The sequence below is a fragment of the Pan paniscus genome, chromosome 14, assembly GCF_029289425.2.
Source record: "Pan paniscus chromosome 14, NHGRI_mPanPan1-v2.0_pri, whole genome shotgun sequence".
Taxonomy (NCBI): Eukaryota; Metazoa; Chordata; class Mammalia; order Primates; family Hominidae; genus Pan; species Pan paniscus.
In genome coordinates, this window is record NC_073263.2 from 45005933 (window position 1) to 45019141 (window position 13209).

At 40.1% G+C, this 13209-nt stretch overlaps 1 protein-coding gene and 1 non-coding gene across 18 annotated transcripts in view; both read left to right on the top strand.

Annotated features, from left to right (window-relative positions):
• The window catches only part of RUBCNL (rubicon like autophagy enhancer), a 95370-nt gene that overhangs the window by 52223 nt on the left and 29938 nt on the right, over positions 1–13209 (top strand). Inside the window, exon 1 of one of the 17 annotated variants that reach the window (XM_034936672.3) lies at positions 6509–11410. The exons of 13 other annotated variants lie outside the window; for them this stretch is intronic. Coding sequence is in view for 1 of the 4 variants with exons in the window: in XM_034936675.3 (XP_034792566.1) it covers positions 8175–8244 (70 nt within the window). In the remaining 3 variants the exon portion in view is untranslated. Of the gene's footprint in view, positions 1–6508; positions 11411–13209 lie in introns of those variants that run through there. 3 more of the 17 variants (XM_008968259.4, XM_034936674.3, XM_034936675.3) reach the window with 3 other exon arrangements.
• LOC112438713 (U2 spliceosomal RNA) lies at positions 11543–11732 on the top strand. Its single transcript, XR_003027089.1, has one exon. It is a non-coding gene; the product is annotated as a U2 spliceosomal RNA (small nuclear RNA).

Here is a 13209-nt window from a genome sequence, read left to right on the forward strand (position 1 = left end):
TTGCTGCCCGCTGAAACGCTGCCGGCCGCCGACAGAACTTTGTTTGGAGCCGAATTAAGACAGCATCTTTATGGCAGTGCTGGGGTTTTCATGATTACCGGTCCAGAGTGTCAGGACACGTCTGTTTCTCAAACCCCAGTTTCTGCACTGCCACATGAAACTGCTCATTACTGAGTGACAGCAGAGGACAGGAACTTTGCCTTCTTCATTAACTTCTTTAGGGCCTTTACAAAGTAGGAGATGGTAGGAACTTTGATGAAAATTGAGGGTCATAGCCTTGGAGTGGGGTGAGGGGTTAGATTTGACTGGACATCGTCTTCATGCAACCGTTTAACAACAAAAACATTGTTGGCTGAGTTCTTGTTTTTTGATACAGGGAACATTCTGTCAGAGCCAAGGTTAAACATCCAAGAGTAAACGTTTGTTGGTTTTTTTTTTTTTTTCATGATCTTTAGAGGATAATAAGTGAAAAACTAAAGAAAGGGTGCATTGCTTGCTGACACATTTTTTTCCCCACCCATCTGAAGGCACACAAATAATAGCACTGGCAAATTTGAATAGTTTCCCTTGTTACCAAATCTACGTTCTTATTTCTAATATGGAACGATTATTTCTAGTATGGAGAGAAATATGGAATTTCTAATATGGAAGATTTAGCATGGTGTGTCATTGTAAAAATTTAGGCAGTTCTTGGATACGTATGTCCAGCCTTCCAGAGACTATAAGTGTAGTAATATTAGTGCCTGTTAGTCATATTGTGTATCTTCCTGATACCGAATTAGATCTCTGATTGTTTTTTTCTTTTTAATTAAAAGGAGCTGAAAGATGACTCAGTTAAGAAGCTGGAAAATAAAACTAGGTCTCTTTAACTGTGCTGTCTTATTCTGAACTGAAAGTCTTTCTGCAATAATAATGATGGTGATAATAAAGCTAATCTTCATAGGACATTGTGTACAAGACTGATACACGTGCTACAATTCTGTTCGTTCTCACACCATCCTTCATGGGGGAGGTTAAGAGCATTGCTCAAAATCACACAGCTAATAAGTCATTTTTCTCAGATTGGCATTACAATTATATTTAATTGGGTCCTGTGTGTGCGAGTGTTTTAACTTTTGCATTGTCTTTTATCCCACACACGGAGGCAACATGGATGGTGAGACTAGGGGCTATGGACAAGGTTCCAGGGTTTGGACTTGAGCATGCTGCTGAGTGGCTATGTGGTCATCACTTTACTTCCTTTTCTGACCCGTAAAATGATGATAATAATTCTCCATTGAATGAATCCTTTGTTTCTACTGAGCCCAAAGTATGCTCCGTGAAAGTAAAATACTTCTCAGAGTGTAGAAAGAAAAGTTTCAGATTCAAGCCTTTTTGTCATCAGTAGGCTGGAAAATGAATAGAAGTTAGAATAAACTACACACTTAATGTGATTTTTCCAACAATTATGTTGAAAAATTGTTTAAAAATGCATTCATTCCAATGATCCTTAGCTTTATATTTATTAAAAGAAGTAAATGTAAATTAGACCTCAACGTTTTTTTTTAACAGGTAACGTTGAAAAGCACCCACAGTAAGCAGGTACTGTTTGCTGGTTGATTTTAGATGATGAAAATTGTAGAGTAAGTACGTTTGCAGAAAACTGTAGAGTAAGTACAATTATGGAGTAAGTATAAGAGGAATTGTATTCAAAGGTATTGTATTATTCTTATAAAGAAATGTATTCTTCTTATACTTTTTTACGTTCTTTTATTCTGACAAGCTAGAGTTGATCAGAAAAGAACTGAATTCCAAAAATATATTTAGGGCACTTTCCTATTCTCTCTGTATTTACTTGGAAATGATTCTTAGAAGTTTTTGGCATGGGACTTTTAAGTTTGTTAAGTGAAGGGACTAGCACTTATCTATATGCATATTTTGCAAGTATTTTTAAAAATATGGCTCAATTGTTAAATCATTTTATTCGTCCCATGACTTATATAAAAATCTGGGTGTTTTTTGGTTGCTCACTTTTAGTTTAGGCTTGGTTTTATGGTGATCTGGGCTCAGGGAGGTAGACATGTCAATGTCATTAGCATTGCCAAGGTATAGGCAGTCTGCTGCATGCTGTGTGAATATTAATATTCTGAAGAGACATTTGAGTCCACAAGATTTAAAGATCTTCTGTTCACCGCTGTGCTTGTAGAATTAGGGCTAAATTAGTTTAGCCTGGGCCTCCTGGGTCTTGGTCATTTGAAAATAGCTCCTCAAGTAGGCTGGCTATGTGTCTTAGTATAGCAGAAACAATTCATTATTCACTCCATGTGTCGTCTATTATACTGTGAAATTACAGATGATAGTTTTCTTGCTTTCTGTTTTTCCAAACAGTGCCACCTGGACTTGTGGGTTTGGCTCATATACTGACTGTTTCTTAATCAAGATAGCTTTAATAGTCTTCACCCTACCCCCATCCTCCAGCTGCCCTTTGGATGTTGCTGTGTAGAAACCAAGAGAGTTCATTTTTGTTGGGTGCTGGGCTAGGTTGCTAATAATCTGAAGCACCTTGAAGGATTCTGACCTAATCAAGGCATAAGGAAATGATGTGTGTGTAGAAAATTTGGAACTGTGCCAGGCACAAAGTAAATGTCATATAAGCATTAGTTATGAATTGATGAGGAGGAAGGTGTCAGAAGATGAATGCTGTAGAGAAGGCTATGGGGCAGTACATGGGGAGAGTGGTTATCTGTAGAGATGTGGTTTTGTCATAGGTGATGGGAAAGGTCTCAGTTTGAAGGTGATGGGTAAGGTCTTCATTTGAATGAAGATCCACAAGAGAGTATGGGTAGAGGGGCATAGAGGTGTCCAGGTAGCAGATAAGGAGGTCAGATAGGCAACCTAGGGACTCCTGGACAGATGTAGCAAATTGAAGGTTTTTAGAAAACCTACAGGAATTTTTTAATGGAAAATTTCAAACTTAAACATAGAATAGTACAATGAACAACCTTCTCCCTTCTCCCAGCTTCGGCAGTTATCAACATGGCCAGTTGTGCTTCATCCATGTTGCCCACTGGCATTATTTTAAAGCAAATTTAAGAAATTCTACCAATTATTTCTAATTATCGTCCCCACTGACATTCTATCAGTTATTTCTAAATGCTTCTGTATCTATATTTCTAAAAAATAGGCACTTAAAACATAACCACAATACTTAACTTTTTTTACCTTGTTTATCATCTGTAAATCTTGGCCTTAGAGCCTTCTTGCAGCACTGGTTGAAAGATAAGCATGGATAGGCCAGGCGCGGTGGCTCATGCCTGTAATCCCAGCACTTTGGGAGGCTGAGGCGGGTGGATCACTAGGTCAGGAGATCGAGACTAGCCTGGCCAACATAGCGAAACCCAATCTCTACTAAAAATACAAAAAAAATTAGCCGGGCATGGTGGTGGGCGCCTGTAATCCCAGCTACTTGGGAGGTTAAGGCAAGGAGAATTGCTTGAACCTGGGAGGCAGAGGTTGCAGTGAACTGAGATTGTGCCACTGCACTCCAGCCTGGGTGACAAGAGCGAAACTTCGTCTCAAAAAAGAAGATAATCTTGGATGTCTGGATTCCTCAGGGTAGGGTCTGACAGTAGGTGCTCAATTGCTGGTGGTCATCTGTTGTCTTTACCAGCCCTTGATTTTTTTTTTTCTTTTCCTTTTCTAGATAGTTCTATCATGACAATTTCACTTTTACTTCCTCTTTCTTCTCCTTACCTATTTTTGACACATTTATTCAGTATTTCCCGTATCTACTCTCTACTTCTCCTTTTAACTTTCTCCTATCCTTTGAGTATTTTTGTTCACAGCCGGGTGTGTAGCTTGTGCTCTTTTGATCCCTGTAGCCCATGAAATACAGCTCCCTTTAGTTCTAGATCTTTTTGAAGGGAGATGAGCATTTCCTATTCTTATTTTTTAAAAAATACTGTTACTGAGATTGAGATAGAATTTACATGCCAAATGCTTCACTGATTTAAAGTGTACAAGTCTAGCCAGGCATGGTGGCTCTTGCCTATAATCCCAGCACTTTGGGAGGCTGAACTGGGAGGATTGCTTGAGGCCAGGAGTTTGAGACCAACCTGAGCAACATAGTGAGGCCTTTCCTCTACAACAATAAAAAATTGGCCAGATATGGTGGCACACCTGTGGTCCTAGCTGCTCTAAAGGCTGAGACAATAGGATCACTTGAGCCCGGGAGGTCAAGGCTGCAGTGAGCCATGATCATGCCACTGCACTCTAGCCTGAGCAACAGAGGCCGAGGCGGGCAGATCACCTGAGGTCAGGAGTTCGAGACCAGCCTGACAAACATGGAGAAACCCTGTCTCTACTAAAAATACAAAAATTGCCGGGCGTGGTGGCGTATGCCTGTAATCCCAGCTACTCTGGAGGCTGAGGCAGAAGAATCACTTGAACCCAGGAGGCAGAGGTTGCAGTGAGCCGAGATCGCACCATTGCACTCCAGCCTGGGCAACAAGAGCGAAACTCCGTCTCAAAAACCGAAAAAAAAAAAAAGGAAAAAAAGTGTACAAGTCAGTGATTTTCAGTGTATTCACAAATATATGCCATCATTACTACAGTTGATTTTATAACATTTTCATCACCTCAAAAAGAAACCTGGCACCCTTTAGCTCTTCCCATCCCACCACCCTAAGCAACCACGAATCTCCTTTCTATTTCAATGGATTTGCCTATTCTGGACATTATATATATATATATATATATATATATATATATATATATGAAATGTCTTTTGTTTCTGGCTTCTTTCACTTAGCATAGTCATTTCAGTGCTCATCCATGTCAGAGCATAAATTAGTACTTCATTTCTAATGATGGTTGAATAACATTTCATTGTACGGATATAGCACACTTTGTTAATTCATCAGTTGATGGTCATTTCATTTGTTTCCACTTTTTGGCTATTATGAATAGTGCTGCTAGAAATATTCGGGCACAAGTTTTTGTGTGAATGTGTGTTCTCATTTCTCTTGGGTATATATATCCAGGAGTAGAATTATTAGATTAAATGGTAACTGTATATTTAATATTTGAGGAACTGTCAGACCATTTTTCCAATATGGCTTCCCATTTTATTTGCCCAAACATGGAAATCTAGCCATTTTTCAAGTGCAGCTGCCTACCTTTACTTTGGGTAAATTTCTGTATTAATATTTTTTCACTGTCTTAGTTATCAAATTCTGTTGCATATAAATCTGGTTTTTTTTAATATATGTAAAGTTTTTAGGTAGAATGTTAATTTAGTGGTGGTCCCCAAAGTGGAGGGTATTTACCTTTAAGTGTAAGATGATTCATTGGAAAGAAAGAACAAAATTCTATTTTTACATATGCTGTATGTATCCTAATGTATTAGCATAGCTGTACACATGTAAGGTGTATAAATTAATATTCTTATATTAGATCTGTGTGGTGCAAAGTTTTTTTATACAAGTATGAATAATAATAAAATTTTGTGAACAATTGTCCAGAGGCATGAAATCAAATATACCTATGTAGGTCTTAATCCTATATTTTATGACACGTCTGATGGGAAAGTTCTTAAAATTACTTTGCTAATGAAATTGAAAATAGCCTGCTAATTTCAGCCCACACGGAACGTGTGAAATACCAGTGGAAACAGCTTTGGATCAGGTTCAGACTTTTGTTTTTGTCCTACTTCTGCTAATTACTAATGGCGAGACTTTGGGTAAGTCCCCTAATGGTCTCCATTTCAGTTCTCAACTTGGCATAATAACACCTGAAATTTTGCAAATTATGACTTTGCAGAATGAGACTGGGAAGGGTGTCATATGCAGCGACCAGAGGGAGTTAGTCATTTGGGTGTTTTGGGCAACCCTGCAGTTCTTTTAGGTGAAATATTCAATTTTCCATGAACTTTGCCTTCCCCTTCTTACTTACCCATTTCTCTTGATTGCTTTCTGTCCTTCTGTTGTGTTCTTCTGACAGCAAACCTTCAAAATTAATGGTCATTACCGAAGGCTAAATCAGCTGGAGTGGAGTCCTTTGTGATACCACCCAGCCAGGGAAACAGTATAGCACTGTTTCCTTTCTGCTGCTTTTATTACAACATAGTATAGAGTATATAGATGAAATAAGAAAATTGCAGTTTACTGCAATTCCTGGACACTGTTTTGGAAGCTGTTGAGTTAAATTATTGGGCATCTTGATGGTTTCTATTTGATATGTGATAGTTTTAGGCTCTGTTATTCTCTTTGGGATGTGAATCTTTGCCTAACGTCAAAGCATGAAGAGAAGTAGATCCTGAGAAAGAAGGGAAGAAGTTCTGGGGAACTGTGGTAACCAAACAGCTCACATGCTACAGTTGAAGATTTATTCATGCTCTACTCAGTATTTGTTTATTACTGGCTGTGCTTAGTAACGTACCATAAAATTGATAAAAATGAATTTTACTTTTCACTCTAGACTCTTATTTATTTGTGATTTCTATTCTCTAGTATCCTTTATTCTAAGGAAGTGGTTGATGAACATTTAGGTCATGATTTCTAATTTCTTCTAAAGGGTGACATCCATTCTTGACTTCCTTTCTTGGGTGACAAGGAAATAAACAACATAACCATATCTAGGTATCGTTTGATAATTTGTTCATGATTTCATTCATAAGTGCAAAGAATATATTTATTGAACACCTATTATTGCCACTGGTCTGGGTTCTGGGGACAAAGCAGTGTCCAAAATACGTTATTTTAAAAAGTGCCCTCGGCCGCCTGCGGTGGCTCATACCTGTAATCCCAGCACTTTGGGAGGCCGAGGTGGGTGGATGACCTGAGATCAGGAGTTCGAGACCAGCCTGGCCAACATGGTGAAACCCTGTCTCTACAGAATACTAAAAATTAGCCAGGCATGGTGGCGGGCACCTGTAATCCCAGCTACTTGGGAGACTGAGGCAGGAGAATTGCTTGAACTTGGGAGGCAGAGGTCACAGTGAGCCGAGATTGTGCCTGGGCAACAAGATGGAAACTCTGTCTCAAATAAATAAATAAATAAAAATAAAAGGGCCCTCATAGATTTAACATTCTGGGGGGTACTAGTCATTGAGGTTAGATACAATGAGATTTGTGCTAAAGAGAGAAATAGAGCTAAAGAGAGGGATAGGAACTGTTTGGGAGGGGCAATTACCGGTTTTTATAGGGTGACCAAGGAAGCATTACTGACAAGGTAAGATTTAAGATGTGTCTTTACTCTGATGCCTCCAGTTGTGTATTCAATAGGCAGTTAGTATTGGGGCATAGAAAATCCTAAAACCTAAATCTGATGTACTTTTGCCTATTCATGAAATAACTTGAAGACTGTTATACATAGTGGGAGCTAAAGCTGCTCTGCCCTCCAAGTGCTGGCTGCTTATGATCTGAAAGACTTCTGTGAGGTCACCGTAGGCGTCATGGTGGCACTGAGGCATCTATCCCTCCTGCAGAAGTTGCATCTTTGCTGTTAATACTGTGTCTCTGGTGGCTCTAGTGATGCAATCATTCTCGATGGGGCCACTGACTCTGATGTCACAATGACTTGGCTGGAGGAGTCCTGAAGTCTCTTGTTTGTCCAGGGCCTTTGCTGCAGCTTATATGTTCACTAGTAATCTGGCCTGTGCTTACCTTTTAATCCCAGCTGGAAAATCTCAGTAAGAATGATGGTAAGCTTTGAGATTGGTATCTCTTCCCTTAAATGTTTTTGGAAATTGATTTTATTGTTTGTACCTAAGTATTTCTCATTCAAAGGACCCCCTTTGTGACAGTGGCAGGAAGTATGTTGAGAAGATGCTAAGTATTGCTTAGACCTGTATTATCTCTGCTTATCAATCCTTGAAATGTTTGTGTGTCTGAATGTATAAATGTATGTCTATTCACTATCTCCCTTCCTCCAGAACATAAGCTGAGGAAGGGCAGGAAGCTTATTATAGTCCCGTCTGTTACCCCAGTGCTACCAAAACAAAAACAATGCCAGACCTGTAGTAGATGCTCAGTAAAAAAATATTTCTTCACTGAATAACTAACACACTACAAACAATATGGCAACAAGTAACATACCTGGCAGTGGTATCATAGCACCTGGCAAATTGTTTTTTGCCTTAAAGATAAAATAAAAAATGGGGATATCGACCTCCTGTCACTACTGCATGGACTTTGATGGTTTCCAATCATTACTTTCTCCTCTGTGTCAATCTGCCTCTTCGAGAAATTCATACTCCTGCTGAGTGTCCGACCTGGCCTTTTGTCTTCTCTCTGCCACTGCCCAGCTGTGACCTTAGACATGGTTGTGAATCTATTATGGGCCTATTCTAACTCTCAATGCTTTGATTTTATAACCTGGCAAAGCAGCACCTGCTGGTTATTTTTGTGAAGCAACAACACTTTTCTAGAAGGAAGTGAAGAAAGCACCTGCTTTTGACAGTTGTTTTTTATGAGGACGTTGGTTTTTGCTCAATTCACTTAGGTCAGTCCATGTATGGGAAGCTCCAAATAAGGTCATTCTCTTTGAACTATTAACTATAACTTGTTTATAAAAAAACACTGGGATCAGCCAGGCACAGTGGCCCACACCTGCAATCCAGCGCTTTGGAAGGCCGAGTTGGGTGGATCACTTGATGTCAGGAGTTTGAGACCAGCCTGGCCAACATGGTGAAACCCCATCTCTACTAAAAATACAAAAATTAGGCGGGCGTGGTGGTGCCCACCTGTAATCCCAGCTGCTAGGGAGGCTGAGGCATGAGAATTGCTTGAATCCACGAGGCAGAGGTTGCAGTGAGCCGAGATCGTGCCACTGCACTCCAGCCTGGGCAACAGATCGAGACTTGTCTCAAAGAAAACAAAATGAAAAACAAAACCACCTGGAATCACTACTGCTTTACCATTTGAGACTGCATGTTTTTCATGTGATTTCACATCTATAATCATCTCCCCCCACCAAACACACAAAAGATATGTGTAGAAAATTGAGAATAAACCATAACTTACTTATATAGTTTTATTGTCTTGGAAATAATGAGGCTATCATGAACTATGGACTCAGACTAAGAGTGGAACTAGTAAGAGAAAGGAACTAAAAAAAGAAAGTCAACCAAAAAATGACATGAGCAAGGATGTTCATTGTTATATACTGTATAACTGCAAAAAGCTAAAAATAAATTTCTATCAGTAGGGTCTGGCTAAGTAAGTACGATATATTTATACTATAGAAAGTGATAACACAGTTTAGGAGAATCACATAGACCCTCAAGACATAATGCTGAGTGAAAAAGAAGATAAGTTGTAAAATATCTCCAGTATGATCCCATGGATGTGTATAAAAAAGAAAACATATCTTCTGGTCTGAAATATGTACATTAATTCATAGATAAAGGTCTAGAAAGAATAGAATGGTTAACAATGTTATTTCTGAGAATAAAGTAGGATTGTGGGGCTTGGGGTGATGAGCGCTGTTCACTTTTTACTCTAGGCTTCTGTGTTTGGGCATTTTATAAAAATGTAGTCATGGTTTCCTTTTGTAATTATAAAATCCAGAATTATTGGAGACGAAAAGATGTGTGACAAAGAGAAATTGGTGCACAAGGTGGGATTTGAGGTCAGGAGAAGGAAGATAGGCATTTTGGGCTGGTGAGTTCTGGCAGTTAACACAACCAGCTGTACTCTGTGATATTTTGTGAATGGTGATTTGGGGCTTTCGTAGTGTTTTCAAGATGCATGTATATGTTTATATATGTATGTTACATACAAAAGATGCATTTATATATTAATATATGTTATATACAAAAGGTATATATATATATGCCTCCAGAAACAATATATGTCATATGCAAAAGAAATGTATATACACACACACATAGAGTTGACCCTTCACAATGCAGGGGTTAGGGACACTAACACCCTGTGCAGTTGAAAATCTTCACACAACTTTTGACTCCCCCAAAACTTAACACTACTTATAACCTACTGTTAACTGCAGCCTTACTGATAACATCAACAGTTGATTAACACATATGTTGTATGTTAGTGTATAATACTATATAATGCATTCTTACAATAAAGCAGAGGAAAGAAAATGTCATTAAGAAAACCATAAGGAAGAGAGAATATATTTACTGTTCATTAAGTGGAAATAGATCATTATAAAGGTCTTCATCCTCATCCTCTCATGCTGAGTAGACTGAAGAGAGGAAAAAGAGGCGTTAGTCTTGCTGCCTCATGGTGACAGATATGGAAGAAAATCCACATGTTAGTGGACCCACAAAGTTCAAATCCATGTTGTTCAAGGGTCAACTGTGTGGGTGTGTGTGTATAAATTATAATCCTTATTACTCCAGAAGGTATAAACTAAAATATAGGGCCCTCAAATCAAGAAGTCTCCAAAACTCTTGAGACTCAAAGTCTCAAGAACGGTTTTCATATGTACTTTATTTTGGTCTACTGAACTTTTATTATTGGGTGAGAACAATTTCATGTTTTAGGAAATGTGGATTCACTTCTATTCCTACATGAGTAATTCTGCCCCATTAATAGAACAGTTATATCTGCCACAGAGGTCTTTTCTCTAGCTCTTTTTTTTTTTTTTTTTTTTGAGACAGAGTCTCGCTGTCGTCCAGGCTGGAGTACAATGGCATGATCTTGTCTCACTGCAACCTCCACCTGCCAGGTTCAAGCGATTCTCCTGCCTCAGCCTCCTCAGTAGCTGGGATTATAGGCGCCCGCCACCACGCCCAGCTAATTTTTGTATTTTTAGTAGAGATGGGGTTTTGCCATGTTGGTCAGGCTGGTCTCGAACTCCTGACTTCAGGTTCTCCACCCGCCTTGGCCTCCCAAAGTGCTGGGATTATAGGCATGAGCCACTGCGCCCGGTCTTTTCTCTAGCTCTTAACTTTGTCTCCATTTTGTTGGATTTGTTCTTTCAACTCATAAACATTTATTGAACCCTCATATGCAGCTCTAGGTATGGGGCATGCTACCCAGCAGGGAACAGACAAGGCCCCTCCTCTCATGAAGCTTACAGTTAGGTGGGAGTAGGGGGAGAATGGCGGTAATGAACTAAAAAATAGCAGGAAGTGAGCAGCTCTGTGACGAAAACTAAATGTTTATGGTGATGTGAGAGGTAATGATGGGGGAACTACCCTAAGCAGAAAGGTGGTTAGGAAAGATATCTTTGAGGAAGTAATTTATAAATCAAGGCATTTACGACAGGAAGGAGCCAGATGTGTCATCATCTGGGGGAGGAGCATTTCAGAAAGAGGAAACATAAAACAGCATTCCTAGGGTTAGAAGGAGCCTATAGGGTTCAGTAACTTGCAGTGTGGTTGGGGCTTATGGAGGCTGGATGAAGATAAGTGAGAGAGGTTTACAGGGACAGCATCATGTCAGGCCTTGAGGGCAAGGTAAGGAGTCTGGATTTTATTCCAGATTTGATGGGAAGCCTTTGGGGGATTTCGATTAGGGCAATGACATGATCTGATTTAGGTTTATAAAAGATCTCTTGAATACCTCTTGATTATAAATGGGCAAGAGTAATCGCTTCTCGGCCTTTTGGCTAAGATCAAGTGTAGTATCTGTTCTTATCAGTTAATATCTGATATGTCCTCTATCCGAGGACAATATATTAAATGGATTTTTGGAGCAGGGACATGGACTAGGAGCTTGCTCCGTCCACTCCATGCATCAACTTGGTATTGCTGTACCCCTAGGAACGGCGCACCCCTCTGGGTGTTAAAACACGGTGTTACTGGCCGGGCACGGTGGATCCCACCTGTAATCCCAGCACTTTGGGAGTCTGAGGCAGGTGGATCACAAGGTCAGGAGTTCAAGATCAGCCTGGCCAACATGGTGAAACCCCGTCTCTGTTAAAAATACAAAAATTAGCTGGGTGTGGTGGCATGCACCTGTAATCCCAGCTACTTGGGAGGCTGAGGCAGAGAACTGCTTGAACCTGGGAGGCAGAGGTTGGAGTGAGCCGAGATTGTGCCACTGCACTCCAGCCTGGGCAAGAGTAACAGCAGAGAAATCTATTGGGAAGCTATGGCTGCACATCCAGGTGTGAGAAGACGGTAACTCAGACTAAGACAGCAGCTATAGCTATAAACTTGCTGATAGAATGAAGTTGGAGAGCTAAGGAAAGATAGGATCAGAAATGACTCCTAAGTTTCAGGCTTGGGCAATTGGAAGAGGGAAAAGCAGGGAAGGAGCAGGTTTCAGGAGAAATGAGTGACTGTTTTGGATGTATCAGGTTGCAGTGCCCACTGGACAGATGTCAAATAGGCAATAAGATTTGCTAGCCGGGAAATCAGAAATAGAGATACATGTGGGAGTTGCCTGCATACACAGCAATGGTATTTACAGCCCTGTAATTGACTCCAAAGTCTCCTGTTCACCACTGTGCAGGGTGAATGTGGCATAGGCCACCCTTCTATCTCTAGGCCTTCCCCTGTCTCTTCTTGCTTTTTGCTGTTGAAAGTTGCTTTTAGCTTCACAATGCAGAGGGCAGTGGAAGAACAGAAAAGCAAAACATTTCCCGAGCCTGTAATTACAGTGACAAGAGTGCTTCTTGTTTGTGTAGCTCTCAACATTTTAATCATTACGTCTTCACTAAAGCTAAAATCTGAGCTTAGAAGTGAGTGGGTTTTAAAGATGGGTTCTAGATTCATACTGTGTTCTTTAAATGTTATGAACTGAGAATACATTGATACTGATATTATAAGTATGAAAGGTAATATAAGTTACATGAAGCAAAGTCTTCAGTGCTGTGGATCATCCCTCTGTTTTATGTACCACTTTGCCTACTTTGTTGAAACACAAGAACAAACTAAATGAAAATAAGAACATATGGAAATGGCTGGGCGCAGTGGCTCATGCATGTAATCCCAGCACTTTGAGAGGCTGAGGCGAGTGGATCACCTGAGGTCAGGAGTTTGAAACCAGCCTGGCCAACATGGTGAAACCCCGTCCCTACTAAAAATACAGAAATCAGCCAGGCGTGGTGGCACGTGCCTGTAATCCCAGCTGCTCGGGAGGCTGAGGCACCAGAATAGCTTGAACCCGGGAGGCGGAGGTTGCAGTGAGCTGAGATGGCCCCACTGCACTCCAGGCTGGGTGACAGAGTGAGACTCTGTGTTAAAAAAAAAAAAAGAAAAAGAAAATGTGGAAATGTGTCTTTACTTCCAGATAGTATTCCTGTCTTGGA